The sequence below is a fragment of the Acipenser ruthenus genome, chromosome 51 (assembly GCF_902713425.1).
Source record: "Acipenser ruthenus chromosome 51, fAciRut3.2 maternal haplotype, whole genome shotgun sequence".
Lineage (NCBI taxonomy): Eukaryota > Metazoa > Chordata > Actinopteri > Acipenseriformes > Acipenseridae > Acipenser > Acipenser ruthenus.
The window spans coordinates 2,692,238-2,708,188 of record NC_081239.1 but is presented as its reverse complement, the minus strand read 5'-3'; the positions used below and the strand labels follow the sequence as shown (position 1 = coordinate 2,708,188).

The following is a 15,951-nucleotide window of genomic DNA, read 5'->3' as shown; positions in this document are numbered from 1 at the left end:
AATGATCATGATGAATTGAAGGCTCTCAAAAACGGTTTATGAAAATGTAGTGGACAGACAGCGAATGAAATCCATGCTGGCGTATTAATGAAGTGGAACCTGAATACTAACAGCTTAGCTGTAATGATCGGCAGATCTGAACAAGTTAGGGCACTGGAGGGTTACTGTCAATGAAGAGACAAAGAAATGCATTCTCTGAACGGATTTGTACTTACGGTAAGAAAGACGGAAGCCAGCAAGAGAATAACAGAGTATACCAGTCCTTTGCTGTTTATGAAGACCTACAGAAGAGAAAAAACAAAACAGATGGCTGTAAGGAAAAGTGTCACGGCAGGTAAAAAATGAAAGGACAAAAAATGAAAGGGCAGCTTGGAACGGGTGTGAAATATTGGAATTACCAAAAGTTTTGTCGTGTTGTTTAGATTCACTTTTTAAAAAAATTGTCTTGGTGAAGCAGCCCTGTGGCCTCAATAGGGCTCTCAGAATCATGTCTAACCCCCCCGAGCACACCTGGTACACCACAGTGTAACCATTAACCTGTCCCCCTGCAACACTTAGGAATAATTTATAAATGGACCCAAGAGTTATGATATTGGAATTACAGATCTCAAGAAGAATATACTGTAGCTCCCCTAACTCGATAGAAGGTACTGTACGATAATCTATTACTGTTTACAAGGCAGTACGGAGCGCTTCCCTTCAGACAGGTGAGCTGGGTGTAGAGAAGTGCCTTCTTCACAACCGCTGTGCTGAAATTCCTCTATTAAAATATCTTCAACCAATTCAGAATTCAGAACAAAGTTTACTTCTGTCTTAAAGTGTTTGTCTATTTTGTGAATGTAAACATTTTGTAAATAGAGTTTGTTTAAAATGAAAGGTCTTTATTATTTTCTTCCACCATTCTTCCAATTGTGTTATGTAAGCGATTTAAATGCATGCAAATTATATTGAAATTAGCTAAAGAAATACCAAAATAAACTTTAAGAGTGTTTGTGACAGAGATCGAATGATTCTTGGTGTTAGATCTCCCTCCCGACCTGTGAGGGCACTGTGTAAAGGGAACAGAGTACCCTGGACTGGATGGCCCGACAATTCATTCCCAGGGTTAGGCGGAAGTCGGCCATCTAGAAAGGGGGTGGAGCTACGGTACATTAAATCATTGACCCGGAAGGGAAACGATGTGGCAGCCGCAGATTGGAGGAGCGGTTGCAATCGTTAACCAAGGGGTCATGATTGACGATATTTAAGGGGACGTAGTTTGTAATGGTTAAAGGTAACTGGAAGGAGAACCATGTTGTAAATCGTGAGAGTTTGTTTGTTTTGTTCTGTCGTGTCTAAACAATCACACAATTGAATTTAAAAATAAACCACCATTGCACCCCGATTATCGTTGTCTGTCTGATTATTGATCACCTGCACCTGCACACTGTTCACCACTTTGCCACAGTGTTCCAAACCGCTTGCAGTGTTTATTTTTTCAACGTAATCCTGATAGTTTTTATATTTGTATTCACACATCATAGCAAATCAAGAAGGGAATTACTTTTTAAAAACTTTTTCTGAGGAACGTTCATCGTATCCAGATCACGCTCCCTCTTACAACAATGCTGGTGTTTACAATGAGTGGTGTATTGTATCAACAGAAAGCTTTGCTGCCACATGATCTGGATGCACTGTGATCTTTAGAAGACATACTTATTTCTCATTTATGACCCATGATGTTTAAAAATATAACGCTTTGATTTGGACTCCACGGCACACAGCCAAGGCAATGTGCTTCGTGTAAACTTTGATTTGGACTCCACAGCACACCGCCAAGGCAATGTGCTTCGTATAAACTTTGATTTGGACTCCACAGCACACCGCCAAGGCAATGTGCTTCGTATAAACTTTGATTTGGACTCCACGGCACACCGCCAAGGCAATGTGCTTCGTATAAACTTTGATTTGGACTCCACAGCACACCGCCAAGGCAATGTGCTTCGTATAAACTTTGATTTGGACTCCACGGCACACCGCCAAGGCAATGTGCTTCGTGTAAACTTTGATTTGGACTCCACAGCACACCGCCAAGGCAATGTGCTTCGTATAAACTTTGCAGGGGGTTCTGGAACACTTTATTATATCATCTGAAATGCAGGACCCTGCAGTGCAGTAAGGTCTGCTGACTCACCGAAGACCCGTAATCCACCACCAAGGTCTGCATTGCCCAGGGGAAGCCGAGCCCCAGCAGGATGTCAAAGATGTTGCTGCCGATGGAGTTGGACACGGCCATGTCCCCCATCCCTGAGGAAACAGGGCAGAGTTGTGACAGGGGGCGGAGCTGGGGGAGGGACTGGGGAGAGCTGTGATGGGGTGGGGAGGGGAGCTGGAGGCTGTGACAGGGAGCAGAGCCCCATATATATATAGAACATGGCAGATCAGTATCAGCACTGATGCAGCGTTCTATTGCCTGTTCGATACGGTTTAGTGTCGGCTGTTTTGTGTCTTGTCCCCGTTCAAACACAATGCAATATATGTACCTTGTCAGTTACAATGAGGCTGGGAGCTGCTTACCTTGTCAGGTACAATGAGGCTGGGAGCTGCTTACCTTGTCGTGCTACAATGAGGCTGGCCATGCAGTCGGGCACACTGGTCCCCGCTGCCAGGAAGGTGATGCCCATGATGACATCAGGGATGCCCAGCGTGTAGCTAATGAGGGTCATCTGGAAACAAGCAACACAGCGGCACCAAACAAAGTGATTGTAGCAAACAAAGCAACCCCATTTATTTTCCATGACGTGCACATTCATTCATTATACATAGATCTCAGGTATGCAGTTCTGAAATCTTTTTTAGCAAACATATTTTCATTTGAGTGGTATCTGTACTGGACAGGTTTCCATGCTGCGCTTAAAGTACTGGTGAGGTTTGACTCTGTCAACTCTTTTTAGGATTTTAAAGATGTCAATCAAACCCCCCCTCTAATTCTTCTTTGTCACTGTGTGGCAGAGCAGGGCTCTGCCCTTAGAAATACTGGCAGGGAAGGAGTTAAATTCTCCTCCCTGCCCAGATTGATTGCTTCAGGTGGGAGCAATCAACTAATTAATTATTCAATTAAGGACTGAGCCACCTGGCATAAAAGGAGGCTTCAGCCTCCCATTAGAGGAGAGTTCTGGAAGGAGAAGGAGCCAGTGTCTTGTGTGTGCTGTTTTTCCTGTTGGTTTGTGTTTGAATCCAGTGAAGGCAACGCCCAGCCTGGAAATCTTTATTTTTGTAAGTTTTGCTTTTTGTTTTGTGTTTATTTTATGTTTAAAACCTTTTTGTTTGGCCCTTGTGCCTATTTATTTGATTATTTTTGTTTATTAAAAAGCTTTATTTTGAACTTTCAACTGTCTCTGAGCCTCACCCTCTGCTAATCCTGTCACACACGGGTTAAATGAATTCAGTTCTGTCAATCCTCACAGCTCATTCCTGTAAGCAGCAGTCTGGTAGCTCATTGTTGGACTCTCTCCAAAGCACCAGTGTGTCACGCAACTTTCTTTGATGTATACACTACCCTCTTGAGTACACACTCAAGCCTTCTGTTTGCCTTTTTAATCACTGCACTGTGTGGTTGCTGACAGGGATGGGTCTATTACAACGGCAAGGTCTTTCTCTTAGAGAGCCTCTTCTAGTTCTTTACCCCCTTTATATTTGGATCCGATATTCTTGTGACCGGAGTGTAACACTTTACATTTCCACATTTCTGCCCAGTTTAAATCTTTTTGGATTTTCTGGCTGGCTCAAAGTGTGTCAGCGGCTCCCCCAGGCGTTGTGTTGTCTGCAGATTTGACAAGCTTGCTGAGGGTCCCCTGATCTCAGTCTTTGATGTAGAAGCAGCAGGGGCACAAGCAAGGAGCCCACAGAGCCCCAGCTGGAGGTTTCTCCTCACACTCGTACTCTCTGATGTTTTAACCAGTCATGTATCTTCTTGCATGTACTTCCTTGTATTCCCACAGATTGCAACTTTAGGATGATCATGAGAAAACTGCAAAATGACTGTGGTAAACTTTTATGAAGGAGGTCAGAAATCACTCACCATCCAGACCATGATGTATGAGAAGATGCCGATCCAAAGCGTGGACATGGCGAAGGTGGCCATGAACCAGCTCTCCCAGCGCGGCTGCATGCAGTTCGGCACGGTGAAGAAGAGGAGGAGACTGAGAGGCCAGGACACCAGCCACTTCACCCGGGCACACAGACCACCTGCAACCAGCACAGTGAGGGACACCTTCATACCTACAACTGATCAGCTGGACATCATAGCTAATACACCATACCTACAACTGATCAGCTACACATCATAGCTAATACACCTTCATACCTACAACTGATCAGCTACACATCATAGCTAATACACCTTCATACCTACAACTGATCAGCTACACATCATAGCTAATACACCTTCATACCTAGAACTGATCAGCTGGACATCATAGCTAATACACCTTCATACCTACAACTGATCAGCTGGACATCATAGCTAATACACCTTCATACCTACAACTGATCAGCTGGACATCATAGCTAATACACCTTCATACCTAGAACTGATCAGCTGGACATCATAGCTAATACACCTGCATACCTAAAACTGATGAGCTACACATCATAGCTAATACACCATAACTAAAACTGATGAGCTACACATCATAGCGAATACACCTTCATACCTACAACTGATCAGCTACACATCATAGCTAATACACCTTAATACCTACAACTGATCAGCTATACATCATAGCTAATACACCTTCATACCTAGAACTGATCAGCTACACATCATAGCTAATACACCTTCATACCTAGAACTGATCAGCTGGACATCATAGCTAATACACCATAACTAAAACTGATCAGCTACACATCACAGCTAATACACCTTCATACCTAGAACTGATCAGCTGGACATCTATGTAGGTTTGGTTGGAATTGATTTTCTAATGTTAACATCTACTTTTGTATTTTAGTATGTACATTTTACAAGTGCCATTGGTGTTTGTAGTTGTTAGTTATTATACATGTATACCATTTATATAACTCTTCATTATATATTTATTAAGCTTTTAAAATTACAATAGGACTCCCTACCCAATACACAATGTGTTAATAATTGTTCTGTGAATTCCTCTCATTGTGTTGAATGCATTTTCTCTGGCACTCTTTGCTCGCCTCCGTGATAAATAAACTCAACATGATTAGAAGGAGCCATCGAACATTTACAATATTATAAGAACATTTGTATCTGATATTTTACAATGTGATACTTTGTACTGTGATATTTTGTAACAATTGTAAGTCGCCCAGGATAAGGGTATGTACGTACAGTAAGTGTGTCTGCAATCACCTGTAAGGAAACTCTATTGTAATATCTATGTCGTTTTCTATACCAAGATTGAATTATTTACTCTTAGTTTTTATTTGTATAATTCAAATAAAATCTACAGTACAGGTCAGTTGTCATATAATGTATCCAGAGTTCAGATAGGCTACAGTTTCATTGATACTCTCTTGGTAATAACATTACACTGGGTGCAAATAATGGAATATCATTTTAGCAACAAACGTTCCATAAGGTTGCAAAATGTTTTAAAAAGTGAATCAATCTCGTTCATAACCACAAGTATAGAAAAGTCTCAAATATTTTCATAATTACGAATATTGAGTTATCGAGGTAGTCTCACAGTACTGACCTATTAACATGCCACCTGGTGTATTGAGTCTCTGAAATGATTCAACACAGCGGATTGTGTCGAACTGTAAGAGTTATGACAGGGGCCTGGGGAATCTGCACATACGTTCCAGATGTTCCAGGATGCACCACGAATCACCTGCATGTTTAGTGAATGTAACCCCTTCCTCTTCACATCTGTATATGCATGGTGCTGCAGGGATTTGAGTGCAACCAAAACTCAGAGAGTGTCTTTTAAAAAACGCTCACCATGGTTTAATGATAAACTCGTAAGATGAAATATGAGGGTCGTAAACTAGAACGGAGATGGGGGCAATCTAAACTGCACGTTCATTACATCACATGGAAGGAGCACCTGGTTAAAATATAGCCAAACTTAGACCAGGTATTTCCGTAGCTCATGCTGAGAGACTAATGCATGCCTTTGTTTCATCTAGAACTGATTATTGTAATGCACTTTTTTCTGGTGTCCCAAAAAGTGTGGTATCCCGCTTGCAGGTTGTTCAGAACATTATGTGTATACTGTTATTTAAATCTGCAGTTGTATGTGTGACATGCTATACACATGTATTGTGGTTTGTTCTTTTTTTCTGCTATGTACTGTACAGTGCTTTGAGTTACTTTTGAATAAAAAGTGCTATATAAACGCAATAAATAAGTAGTTAGTTCCACACAAGGGCTTGTTGCTTCATGAATCTGAGACTAAAGACAAGAGAGTGATCTGATTTGATTATGAGTCTCACCTTCATCCCCTGTGTGAGCTTCCCTGTAATGAAAACCATCAGACTCACTGCATCTCGTTAGCAGCCGCAATGAACTCAACCAGCCCGTCACAACGCGGATGTCAGCAGGGAAGCTCACACAGGTGGAGAAGCTGAGACTGATACCCGGTCCCACTCTCTTACCTTCAGTCTCACATTGATGAGGCAGCAAGCCCTTGTGGGGAAATTGTAACAGATATTTCACTAGAGGAATTTCAAAAAAGACTTTCCCCAAACAGAGGGTCTGAAGAATGCACTTCTCTCCTCCCAGCCCAGGAGCTCTGTGTAGACTCAGAAACAAACCGTGCAGTGCCTTCAAATGACTTCGGGGAGCTACAGTATGTTCTAATTGTTATATGACAGGAATAGCAGATGCCCCGATGATTGCTCTGTGTAACAACGTACCTGGAATGTGAAAGGGCTGGAAGACACCCCCCTCTTCCTCCTCCTCCTCCTCCTCTTCTCCTTCCAGGGGTCTCTCCTCCTCCCGCTGCTCCGGCCCCTCTCTCTCCTCTCTCCTCTCGTTCGGTTCCTCCAGGAGTTGCCTCTCGTTGTCCAGGGCTCCCCCGTTCTCCAGAGGCCAGGCCACCCCTCCTCCTCCATCCTTCACTGGGGTCTCAGGGCCTGCTCCACTCCAGCTGCTGCCCCCTGGGCTGCTGGTGCGGATCAGCCTCTGTCTCTGTGTGGAGAGTCAGACCAGAGTTAGAGCCGAGCACAGCCCCTGAACTAGAGAGAGATCTGCTGACTCTGTGTGGAGAGCCAGACCAGAGTTAGAGTCGAGCACAGTCCCTGAACTAGAGAGAGATCTGCTGTCTCTGTGTGGAGAGCCACACCAGAGTTAGAGCCGAGCACAGCCCCTGAACTAGAGAGAGATCTGCTGTCTCTGTGTGGAGAGCCACACCAGAGTTAGAGCCGAGCACAGCCCCTGAACTAGAGAGAGATCTGCTGTCTCTGTGTGGAGAGCCAGACCAGAGTTAGAGTCGAGCACAGCCCCTGAACTAGAGAGAGATCTGCTGACTCTGTGTGGAGAGCCAGACCAGAGTTAGAGTCGAGCACAGTCCCTGAACTAGAGAGAGATCTGCTGTCTCTGTGTGGAGAGCCACACCAGAGTTAGAGCCGAGCACAGCCCCTGAACTAGAGAGAGATCTGCTGTCTCTGTGTGGAGAGCCACACCAGAGTTAGAGCCGAGCACAGCCCCTGAACTAGAGAGAGATCTGCTGTCTCTGTGTGGAGAGCCAGACCAGAGTTAGAGCCGAGCACAGTCCCTGAACTAGAGAGAGATCTGCTGCCCATGTGTAATAAGAGTAGTGCGAGAGACCTCATTGATGAGCATCCTGCCCGCCATGCTGAGTCGGGTTCGAGGGGAGAAGTGCTGTGTGATCATGATGCGCAGGCTCGCCTCGGGGAAGCTCAGCTGATGAGGCTGCTGACAGAACAGCTCGTCCACCATGAGTACCGGGGAGGAGTCCGACACAGAGCACCGCCCTGCAGGGGGGAAACAGAGAATAATGGTCCGGAATGACTTTGAGTATGTGAGAAAAATAAGCACATTGAAATGATCCAGACTTAGTTTATAGTTGATGGGTTTTCTAAATGTTTAGACAGAGGAGTTTACATGTTTAATGATGGCAGTCTTACTGGTACATTTGAATCCAAGCTGAAGCATCATTGGAATGGAATTCATACAGAACTTATTTACAGGGATAGGCATAATAAATAGTGAACACAATGAAATCATCCTCTCACCCATGCACAGCATCATTCATGATATTTGGTTTCCAGTTCTTGTTTTGTTATTTCATTACATCTTTGAAACTGATTTTTAAAAGGTTCAGCATGGTTTATATAGCAGTATCTACTAAAGCCCATTGCAAGCCCTTGTGTGGAACTAACTAGAAGCATCTTGTCACGGTCTTCAATAGATATTGTTATGAAACTTGCTGAGCTTTTTAAAATAAGTTTCAAGGACGTGATGGAAAAAAAATTGGAGACCAAATACAAGGCGTGACACGTGGGTGAGAGCGTTGCTTTAACTGCTTGTTGTAACAACCCAGCAATGAGACAGTGTGAGAGCTTGAGAGTGTGTCCAGCAATGAGACAGTGTGAAAGCTTGGGAGTGTGTCCAGCAATGAGACAGTGTGAGAGTGTGTCCAGCAATGAGACAGTGTGAGAGCGTGAGAGTGTGTCCAGCAATGAGACAGTGTGAGAGTGTGAGAGTGTGTCCAGCAATGAGACAGTGTGAGAGCGTGAGAGTGTGTCCAGCAATGAGACAGTGTGAGAGTGTGTCCAGCAACAAGACAGTGTGAGAGAGTGTCCAGAAATGAGACAGTGTGAGAGCGTGAGAGTGTGTCCAGCAATGAGACAGTGTGAGAGTGTGTCCAGCAACGAGACAGTGTGAGAGTGTGTCCAGCAATGAGACAGTGTGAGAGTGTGTCCAGCAATGAGACAGTGTGAGAGTGTGTCCAGCAATGAGACAGTGTGAGAGTGTGAGAGTGTGTCCAGCAATGAGACAGTGTAAGAGTGTGAGAGTGTGTCCAACAATGAGACAGTGTGAGAGTGTGAGAGCGTGAGAGTGTGTCCAGCAATGAGACAGTGTGAGAGTGTGTCCAGCAACGAGACAGTGTGAGAGTGTGTCCAGCAATGAGACAGTGTGAGAGTGTGTCCAGCAATGAGACAGTGTGAGAGTGTGTCCAGCAATGAGACAGTGTGAGAGTGTGAGAGTGTGTCCAGCAATGAGACAGTGTAAGAGTGTGAGAGTGTGTCCAACAATGAGACAGTGTGAGAGTGTGAGAGTGTGAGAGTGTGTCCAGCAATGAGACAGTGTGAGAGTGTGTCCAGCAATGAGACAGTGTGAGAGTATCCAGCAATGAGACTGTGTGAGAGCATCCCACAATGACACAGTGTGAGGGCGTGTCTACTGACCCTTCCTCAGCAGCACCATGGAGGTCTCGGGGTGCGGGCTGTGCTCAGCCCCCTGGTCCTGGCTCCGGCCATTGAGCACCCGGGACTGACCCCGACCAGGGCGCCTCTGCTCAACGAAGCTATGGAGCTGAGAATTAAACCTGCAACAGGAATACGAGAATAATCAGAATCACACCGTCCCAGGCACGCTGACAATACAGGAAGAAATCGAAATGCAATCGCAAACGTCTATAGGAGTTCTTTGAGTGTGTGATAAAAGCTTGGTGCAAAATCAACACAGTTAAAGGCAGGCTTGAGGCATGGAGACTGAATTGCTCCCTCCCTCACCCCCTAAGAGAAAGGGTGCTCCCTCCAGTCCAGGGCAGGCTTGAGGCATGGAGACTGAACTACTCCCTCCCTCACCCCCTAAGAGAAAGGGTGCTCCCTCCAGTCCAGGGCAGGGCAGGCTCTAGGCATGGAGACTGAACTGCTCCCTCCCTCACCCACTATAGCACACTATTTAGTAAATACAATAAGATAAAATCCACTGAGTTCTTACTTCATGACGATGATGTAGACTCCATACATTGAAATCAGGATAAGAGATTCCCACCTTTAAAGACATAAAACATTTTTGTTGAAATCTTAGACATCAACTGATCTGTTAATCTTGGTGGCACCGTAGGCTGTCTTCCTATAGGGGGAGCTGTTTCCCATCAAACACATTAGTCCACATGCTGCTCAATGTGATTTCCATTGGCTTCAATGACAGCTTCCCTTGTTATCAGGGTATTATAAATAGTGGGACAGAGCATCTTCAGTCTGACCCAGTGTTGGGGATCAATGCATTACATGTAACGCCTCAGTAACATGGAACAGTATGGTTCCCTTTTCAGACTTGAAAAGAGCTAATGCATAAAATCAGGAAGTGCTTCAACACCCTACACGTCACACGAAGGCGCTTTTCAGATCATCCTGCTAGAAAACAGCATCGGAGGAGGGAGGGAGTGGCTTCGATAGCTGGATCTTCAAAGAATATTTCCAGCTGCAGCCTGACCAAACCCAAAACTATATCTCTGTAAAATGCAAACTGTGCCTGAGAAGTAACTATTTGGAACTGTAACTAGTTACATTATGTTCAAAGTAATAAGTTACTATAAGTAGTTACAATTGTGTTCAACTAACTGTAACGGATTACTTTTTCAAAGTAGCTTCCTCAACCCTGATGGCTTGTTAATGGTATCTTCACTGGGGTCTCTTCAGTCTGAACTTACCAGGCAACCTTCTCATCATAGATGACCTGCAAGAGAGACAGAGAGATCAGACTGGTACTGCAGTGCTGAGAAATATTTTACAAACAGGCATAGATGAATATCAGATCAAAGCGCCGGTTTAACCTAAAGTAGTGGGAGTTTTCATGTTTTTTTGTTTTTGTTTTTGTTTTTAATTTAGTAATCGCCAATTATTTTATTATTTTCTCCCAAATGTAAAAAAGTGCCTCCTATTTTCTGTTCTGAATGCCCCTTTACCTAATCTCCATTTGTGACCCCTCGTCCTTGTTTCTTGGATACGCTGTCCTCCGAAGCGTGTGCCGTCAGCCGACTGCTTTTTTTCATACTGCAGACTCACCGTGCAGACGCCTCAGAGCTACAGCGTCAGAGGACAACGCAGCTCTGGGCAGCTTACAGGCAAGCCCGCAGGCGCCCAGCCAGACTACAGGGGTCGCTGTTGCGCGGTGAGTCGAGGACACCCTGGCCGACCTAACCCTACCTCCCCCCGGGCGGCGCTCGGCCAATTGTGAGCCGCCCCCTGGGAGCTCCTATCTACGGTCGGCAATAGAATAGCCTGGACTCGAACCGGCGATCTCCAGGCTATAGGGCACATCCTGCACTCCACTCGGAGAGCCTTTTCCAGATGCGCCACTCGGGAGCCCCTGGAGTTATCATGTTTTAAATTAAAATACAGGTGTGCTATAACATGTGTGTCATTCAACACTGCACATCTGAAACCTGTGTAGCTGATGCAAATGATGATTTTGTTAGCTACAATTTAACTGATAATAAACAAAGTTTCCCTTAACATAAAATGTGACCCAACTTTTAATTACCTCCTACACACTATCATTCCACATTAATGTTTCCAAAACTGGCCCAAAAGAAATCAGAGAGACCTTGAATAAAAACTACTTTGTTGTTTGGTTCTGATTTTGTCAGTTGTGTACAGTATTTATTAAAGACTGGTAAACCCTTTTGTCTCACATCGGATCAGCTTGTCACAATACACCCGATACTGCATCACTCAGGATTAATCACCAGTTCATACAGATATCAATACATGGCTCCTAAAAATAAAATGGAGTGAAGCGAGCTCCATACCAGAATCAGAGCCACGACGGAGAAAGTGTAGAAGACAGAGTCCCTGAATAAAGACCACCAGGTCAGGGAGATCGTCTGCAAAACAAGAGGCAGCGAGACAAACACATCCTTATGAAGCTTCTGCATTGCAAAGCACAGCACACTGTGACAGAACACAGCGAGAGACCACAGTGTGATAGAACACAGAGAGAAGAGCACAGTGTGATAGAACACAGAGAGAAGAGCACAGTGTGATAGAACACAGCGAGAGAGCACAGTGTGATAGAACACAGTGAGAAGAGCACAGTGTGATAGAACACAGAGAGAGAGCACAGTGTGATAGAAAACAGAGAGAGAGCACAGTGTGATAGAACACATAGAGAGAGAGCACAGTGTGATAGAACACATAGAGAGAGAGCACAGTGTGATAGAACACAGAGAGAGAGAGCACAGTGTGATAGAACACAGAGAGAGAGCACAGTGTGATAGAACAGAGAGAGAGAGATCACAGTGTGATAGGATACAGAGAGAGAGCACAGTGTGATAGAACACAGTGAGAGAGCACAGTGTGATAGAACACAGAGAGAAGAGCACAGTGTGATAGAAAACAGAGAGAGAGAGATCACAGTGTGATAGGATACAGAGAGAGAGCACAGTGTGATAGAACACAGTGAGAGAGCACAGTGTGATAGAACACAGCGAGAGAGCACAGTGTGATAGAACACAGTGAGAGAGCACAGTGTGATAGAACACAGCGAGAGAGCACAGTGTGATAGAACACAGCGAGAGAGCACAGTGTGATAGAAAACAGAGAGAAGAGCACAGTGTGATAGAACACAGAGAGAAGAGCACAGTGTGATAGAACACAGAGAGAGAGCACAGTGTGATAGAAAACAGAGAGAGCACAGTGTGATAGAAAACAGAGAGAAGAGCACAGTGTGATAGAACACAGAGAGAAGAGCACAGTGTGATAGAACATAGTGAGAGAGCACAGTGTGATAGAACACAGAGAGAGCACAGTGTGATAGAACACAGAGAGAAGAGCACAGTGTGATAGAACACAGAGAGAAGAGCACAGTGTGATAGAACACAGAGAGAAGAGCACAGTGTGATAGAACACAGTGAGAGAGCACAGTGTGATAGAACACAGAGAGAAGAGCACAGTGTGATAGAACACAGAGAGAGAGCACAGTGTGATAGAATTATTTCTCAGTGTCTTCAGTACTATAATAAACTTACGAAATGAAATGATAAACATTTCGACTAGAAGTCTTTCTCAATGTTTTTAGCAGAAACACTAAAATAAACTTAAACTGAATGACAAATTTTTCCACAAGACGTCTTTCTCAATGCCTTCGATGCTGGTTTCTGACTCTTATATCCACCCCCTAGATTGACAAAGCATCTCTCAATGTGAAGGATTGTGAAGAATCTCTCAATGGTCCCAGAAAGAGGAATGGGCTGGTTTTGAATTCGCTTGTAAATCAAAACTCAACACTGACATTGAGAAAGGCTGAAACGCTTGTCACTGCATTTATTAGGTTTCTTGTAGTGTTTCTAAATCCAGCGCTGTTGAGTGTTTCATAGTTGCAGATCTCTTTTCAGACAAACCCATGAGAAGGTAAAACTTGTCACCTGTCCAGCAAACACTCCGCACACCCCGATGATCACCAGGATATTGAAGACAGCTGAGCCCACGATCGTCCCGACCCCCAGGTCTCCCTTAGTGATGAACACACCTGGAGAGGTGAGGGAGGAACGCCTGCCCTTATTACCACTGGCAACATTATCACTGCCTTCCTTTCAAGCAGTGTTAACTATCATTTTAAAATCAATAGAACTACCTCATTGTAACATTGTAACTGCCCTCCCACCCCCTTAAAGGAGTGCTCACCAAGGCTTTATTATATTGTATTAGCATTCAAACATTGCAACAAAGACATTAACAAAGACGCAAAGGTTTGTCTCCATTCCAGAGATCTCTAGTTCTGTTATAGAAAGACAATAATGGACCTGAAGCCTGTTTCAGATACTGACCGATGAGCGAGGTGAACAGCTCCGGGGCAGAGCTGCCCGCTGCCATGAAGGTGGCGCCCGCCACATCCTCACTGAGATGGAGGTTCTGCAACGAGGGAGAGAAGGGCTGAGCGAACGGAGCAGTCACCACACTACCCCCCACACATCATTCCCAGGAGGGAGGAGTCACAGCCACTCAGCTCCGCCTCCCTTTGTCTGAGATTCCCTTTGCAGCTGGCTCCTCTGCAGGGCACACTGGCAGTCTGAAGCACAGGTCCTCATATTCAGTGTGTAGTGTCCTGTTGTGTGGGTCCTAATGTGTGGGTCCTTTTATGTGGGTCCTGATGGGTGGGTCCTCTGTCATCCTCTGTTGTTTCTGCTCATCTGACTATTCCAGTCAAAATATTTTTCAAACACTTTTAAAAAGATCTTGATTTCTGAAGTGAGGTAGTTTGAAAAATGACCACTAGGGGTGTAGCTGTAATTTTTGGTCCCCACCTATAGCATGTACAGCTATGGCCAAAAGTTTTGCATCACCTAGAATTTTAGAATTATTATTATTTGTTTATTTAGCAGACGCCTTTATCCAAGGCGACTTACAGAGACTAGGGTGTGTGAACTATGCATCAGCTGCAGAGTCACTTACAATTACATCTCACCCGAAAGACGGAGCACTAGGAGGTTAAGTGACTTGCTCAGGGTCACACAATGAGTCAGTGGCTGAGGTGGGATTTGAACTGGGCACCTTCTGGTTACAAACCCGTTTCTTTAACCACTGGACCACACAGCCTTCTATTGCAAAGCAGTATGTCATTCAATATGTTAACGTAACATTATTCAGCAGGTTTCATTCGACTATGAAGCAACATTAGTAAATTCTACAGGGTGATGTAAAACTCTTGGCCACAGCTGTATAGCATTGATTCAGTTGCCACAGTTGCAGAGTGAATAGAATTACAGTCGCACACCCCTAGTGGTCACTTCTAAAACAACCTCACTTTAGAAATGCAGCTTTTCCGCATGGTTAAAACAGTTAGGAAACGAAATATGGAATCAAGTAAACATTTAAATACCAGATAATGAGTTCAACAAGCTCCTCAAATGTGATGTCATTATTATGTGTGTTCTGTATGATTCACTATTGGAATACAATTCTATATTTGAGTTTTTTTGCTTACTAACTATTCCAGCACTAAATGCTTCTGAAAAGACTCCTAGGGGACTCCTGCGGGGAAGCACATTAGCGTTGCACAGGGTTCAGGGGGAAGGATGCACCAGTGCAGTGCAAATAAGCTTCCCCAACCTCACTTGGTATCTCTTTAAAGTTCTGGATGAAGAAACCATTTAAATGAAAAAATCTAAAGAATTGAACTGGATTAACGAAAGGTGCTGGTGTATGAACTATAGTAAATCACTAAACAGCAGTCCTTTAAAGTGATAGCTAACAAAACAATACCATTAGTCTTACCTGCTGAGCACTTTCATAGGTCTCAAACGTGCAGTTTTGAAAGAAACACATTTTATAGCAACATGTATTCTCATTGTAAAACATGATCTCTGTTTACAGCCATGTTCTCAGTTAGTTCCTAGGTCAGCTGAAGGATGAAATTGTCCCCACCCCTTCACTGGCTTCTTTCCTGTCAATAACCAATCAGCTGCTTCCCCTACTGACTGACATGCTTTCAGCCAGTAACATAACCCAGAAGACACTGCTGAGGTGAAACGATGACCCAGGAAGTGTAATAGAAATCCTGAGAAGGCATAGAAACTGAGAACTTTCTTCAGCCTTGGAAATGTTTGCTATAACATGTGTTTCTTTCAAAACTGCACATCTGAGACTGGCGTAGCCAATGGGAGTGCAAATAGATAAGACTTGTGGAATTATTTTGTCAGCTACAGTCATGAAGACATTGAGTTACCTCTGAAATCTTCTCCAGCGACGGCACAAAGAAGTCATCGCAGACGATAGCGAGAGCGTAGAACATGTACATAGCCTGGGTGAAAGAGCAGGAGCAACGACACAGCATACACACGTCACACTTAGAATTTGTAACATACTTTACCATTACTCTCTGTGCTTTACAATGCTTCCCTATACTTTACCATTACTCTCTGTGCTTTACAATGCTTCCCTGTGCTTTACCATACCTCTCTGTGCTTTACAATGCTTGCCTTTATCAGACCTCTCTGTGCTTTACAATGCTTC

The 15,951-nt window shown here is 44.3% G+C and overlaps 1 protein-coding gene across 1 annotated transcript in view; it reads right to left on the bottom strand.

The window, feature by feature from the left end:
• Nucleotides 1–15,951, bottom strand: part of LOC117967739 (sodium/potassium/calcium exchanger 3-like) — a 60,130-nt gene that overhangs the window by 8,414 nt on the left and 35,765 nt on the right. Inside the window, exons 4-16 of the mRNA XM_059015935.1 lie at nt 15,665–15,739; nt 13,767–13,851; nt 13,365–13,468; nt 11,751–11,825; nt 10,650–10,675; nt 9,935–9,988; nt 9,397–9,536; nt 7,793–7,959; nt 6,880–7,153; nt 4,061–4,227; nt 2,591–2,705; nt 2,174–2,286; nt 216–281 (exon numbers count right to left, since the gene is read on the bottom strand). Of these exons, the coding sequence (XP_058871918.1) occupies nt 216–281; nt 2,174–2,286; nt 2,591–2,705; nt 4,061–4,227; nt 6,880–7,153; nt 7,793–7,959; nt 9,397–9,536; nt 9,935–9,988; nt 10,650–10,675; nt 11,751–11,825; nt 13,365–13,468; nt 13,767–13,851; nt 15,665–15,739 (1,461 nt within the window). The remainder of the gene's footprint in view (nt 1–215; nt 282–2,173; nt 2,287–2,590; nt 2,706–4,060; nt 4,228–6,879; nt 7,154–7,792; nt 7,960–9,396; nt 9,537–9,934; nt 9,989–10,649; nt 10,676–11,750; nt 11,826–13,364; nt 13,469–13,766; nt 13,852–15,664; nt 15,740–15,951) is intronic.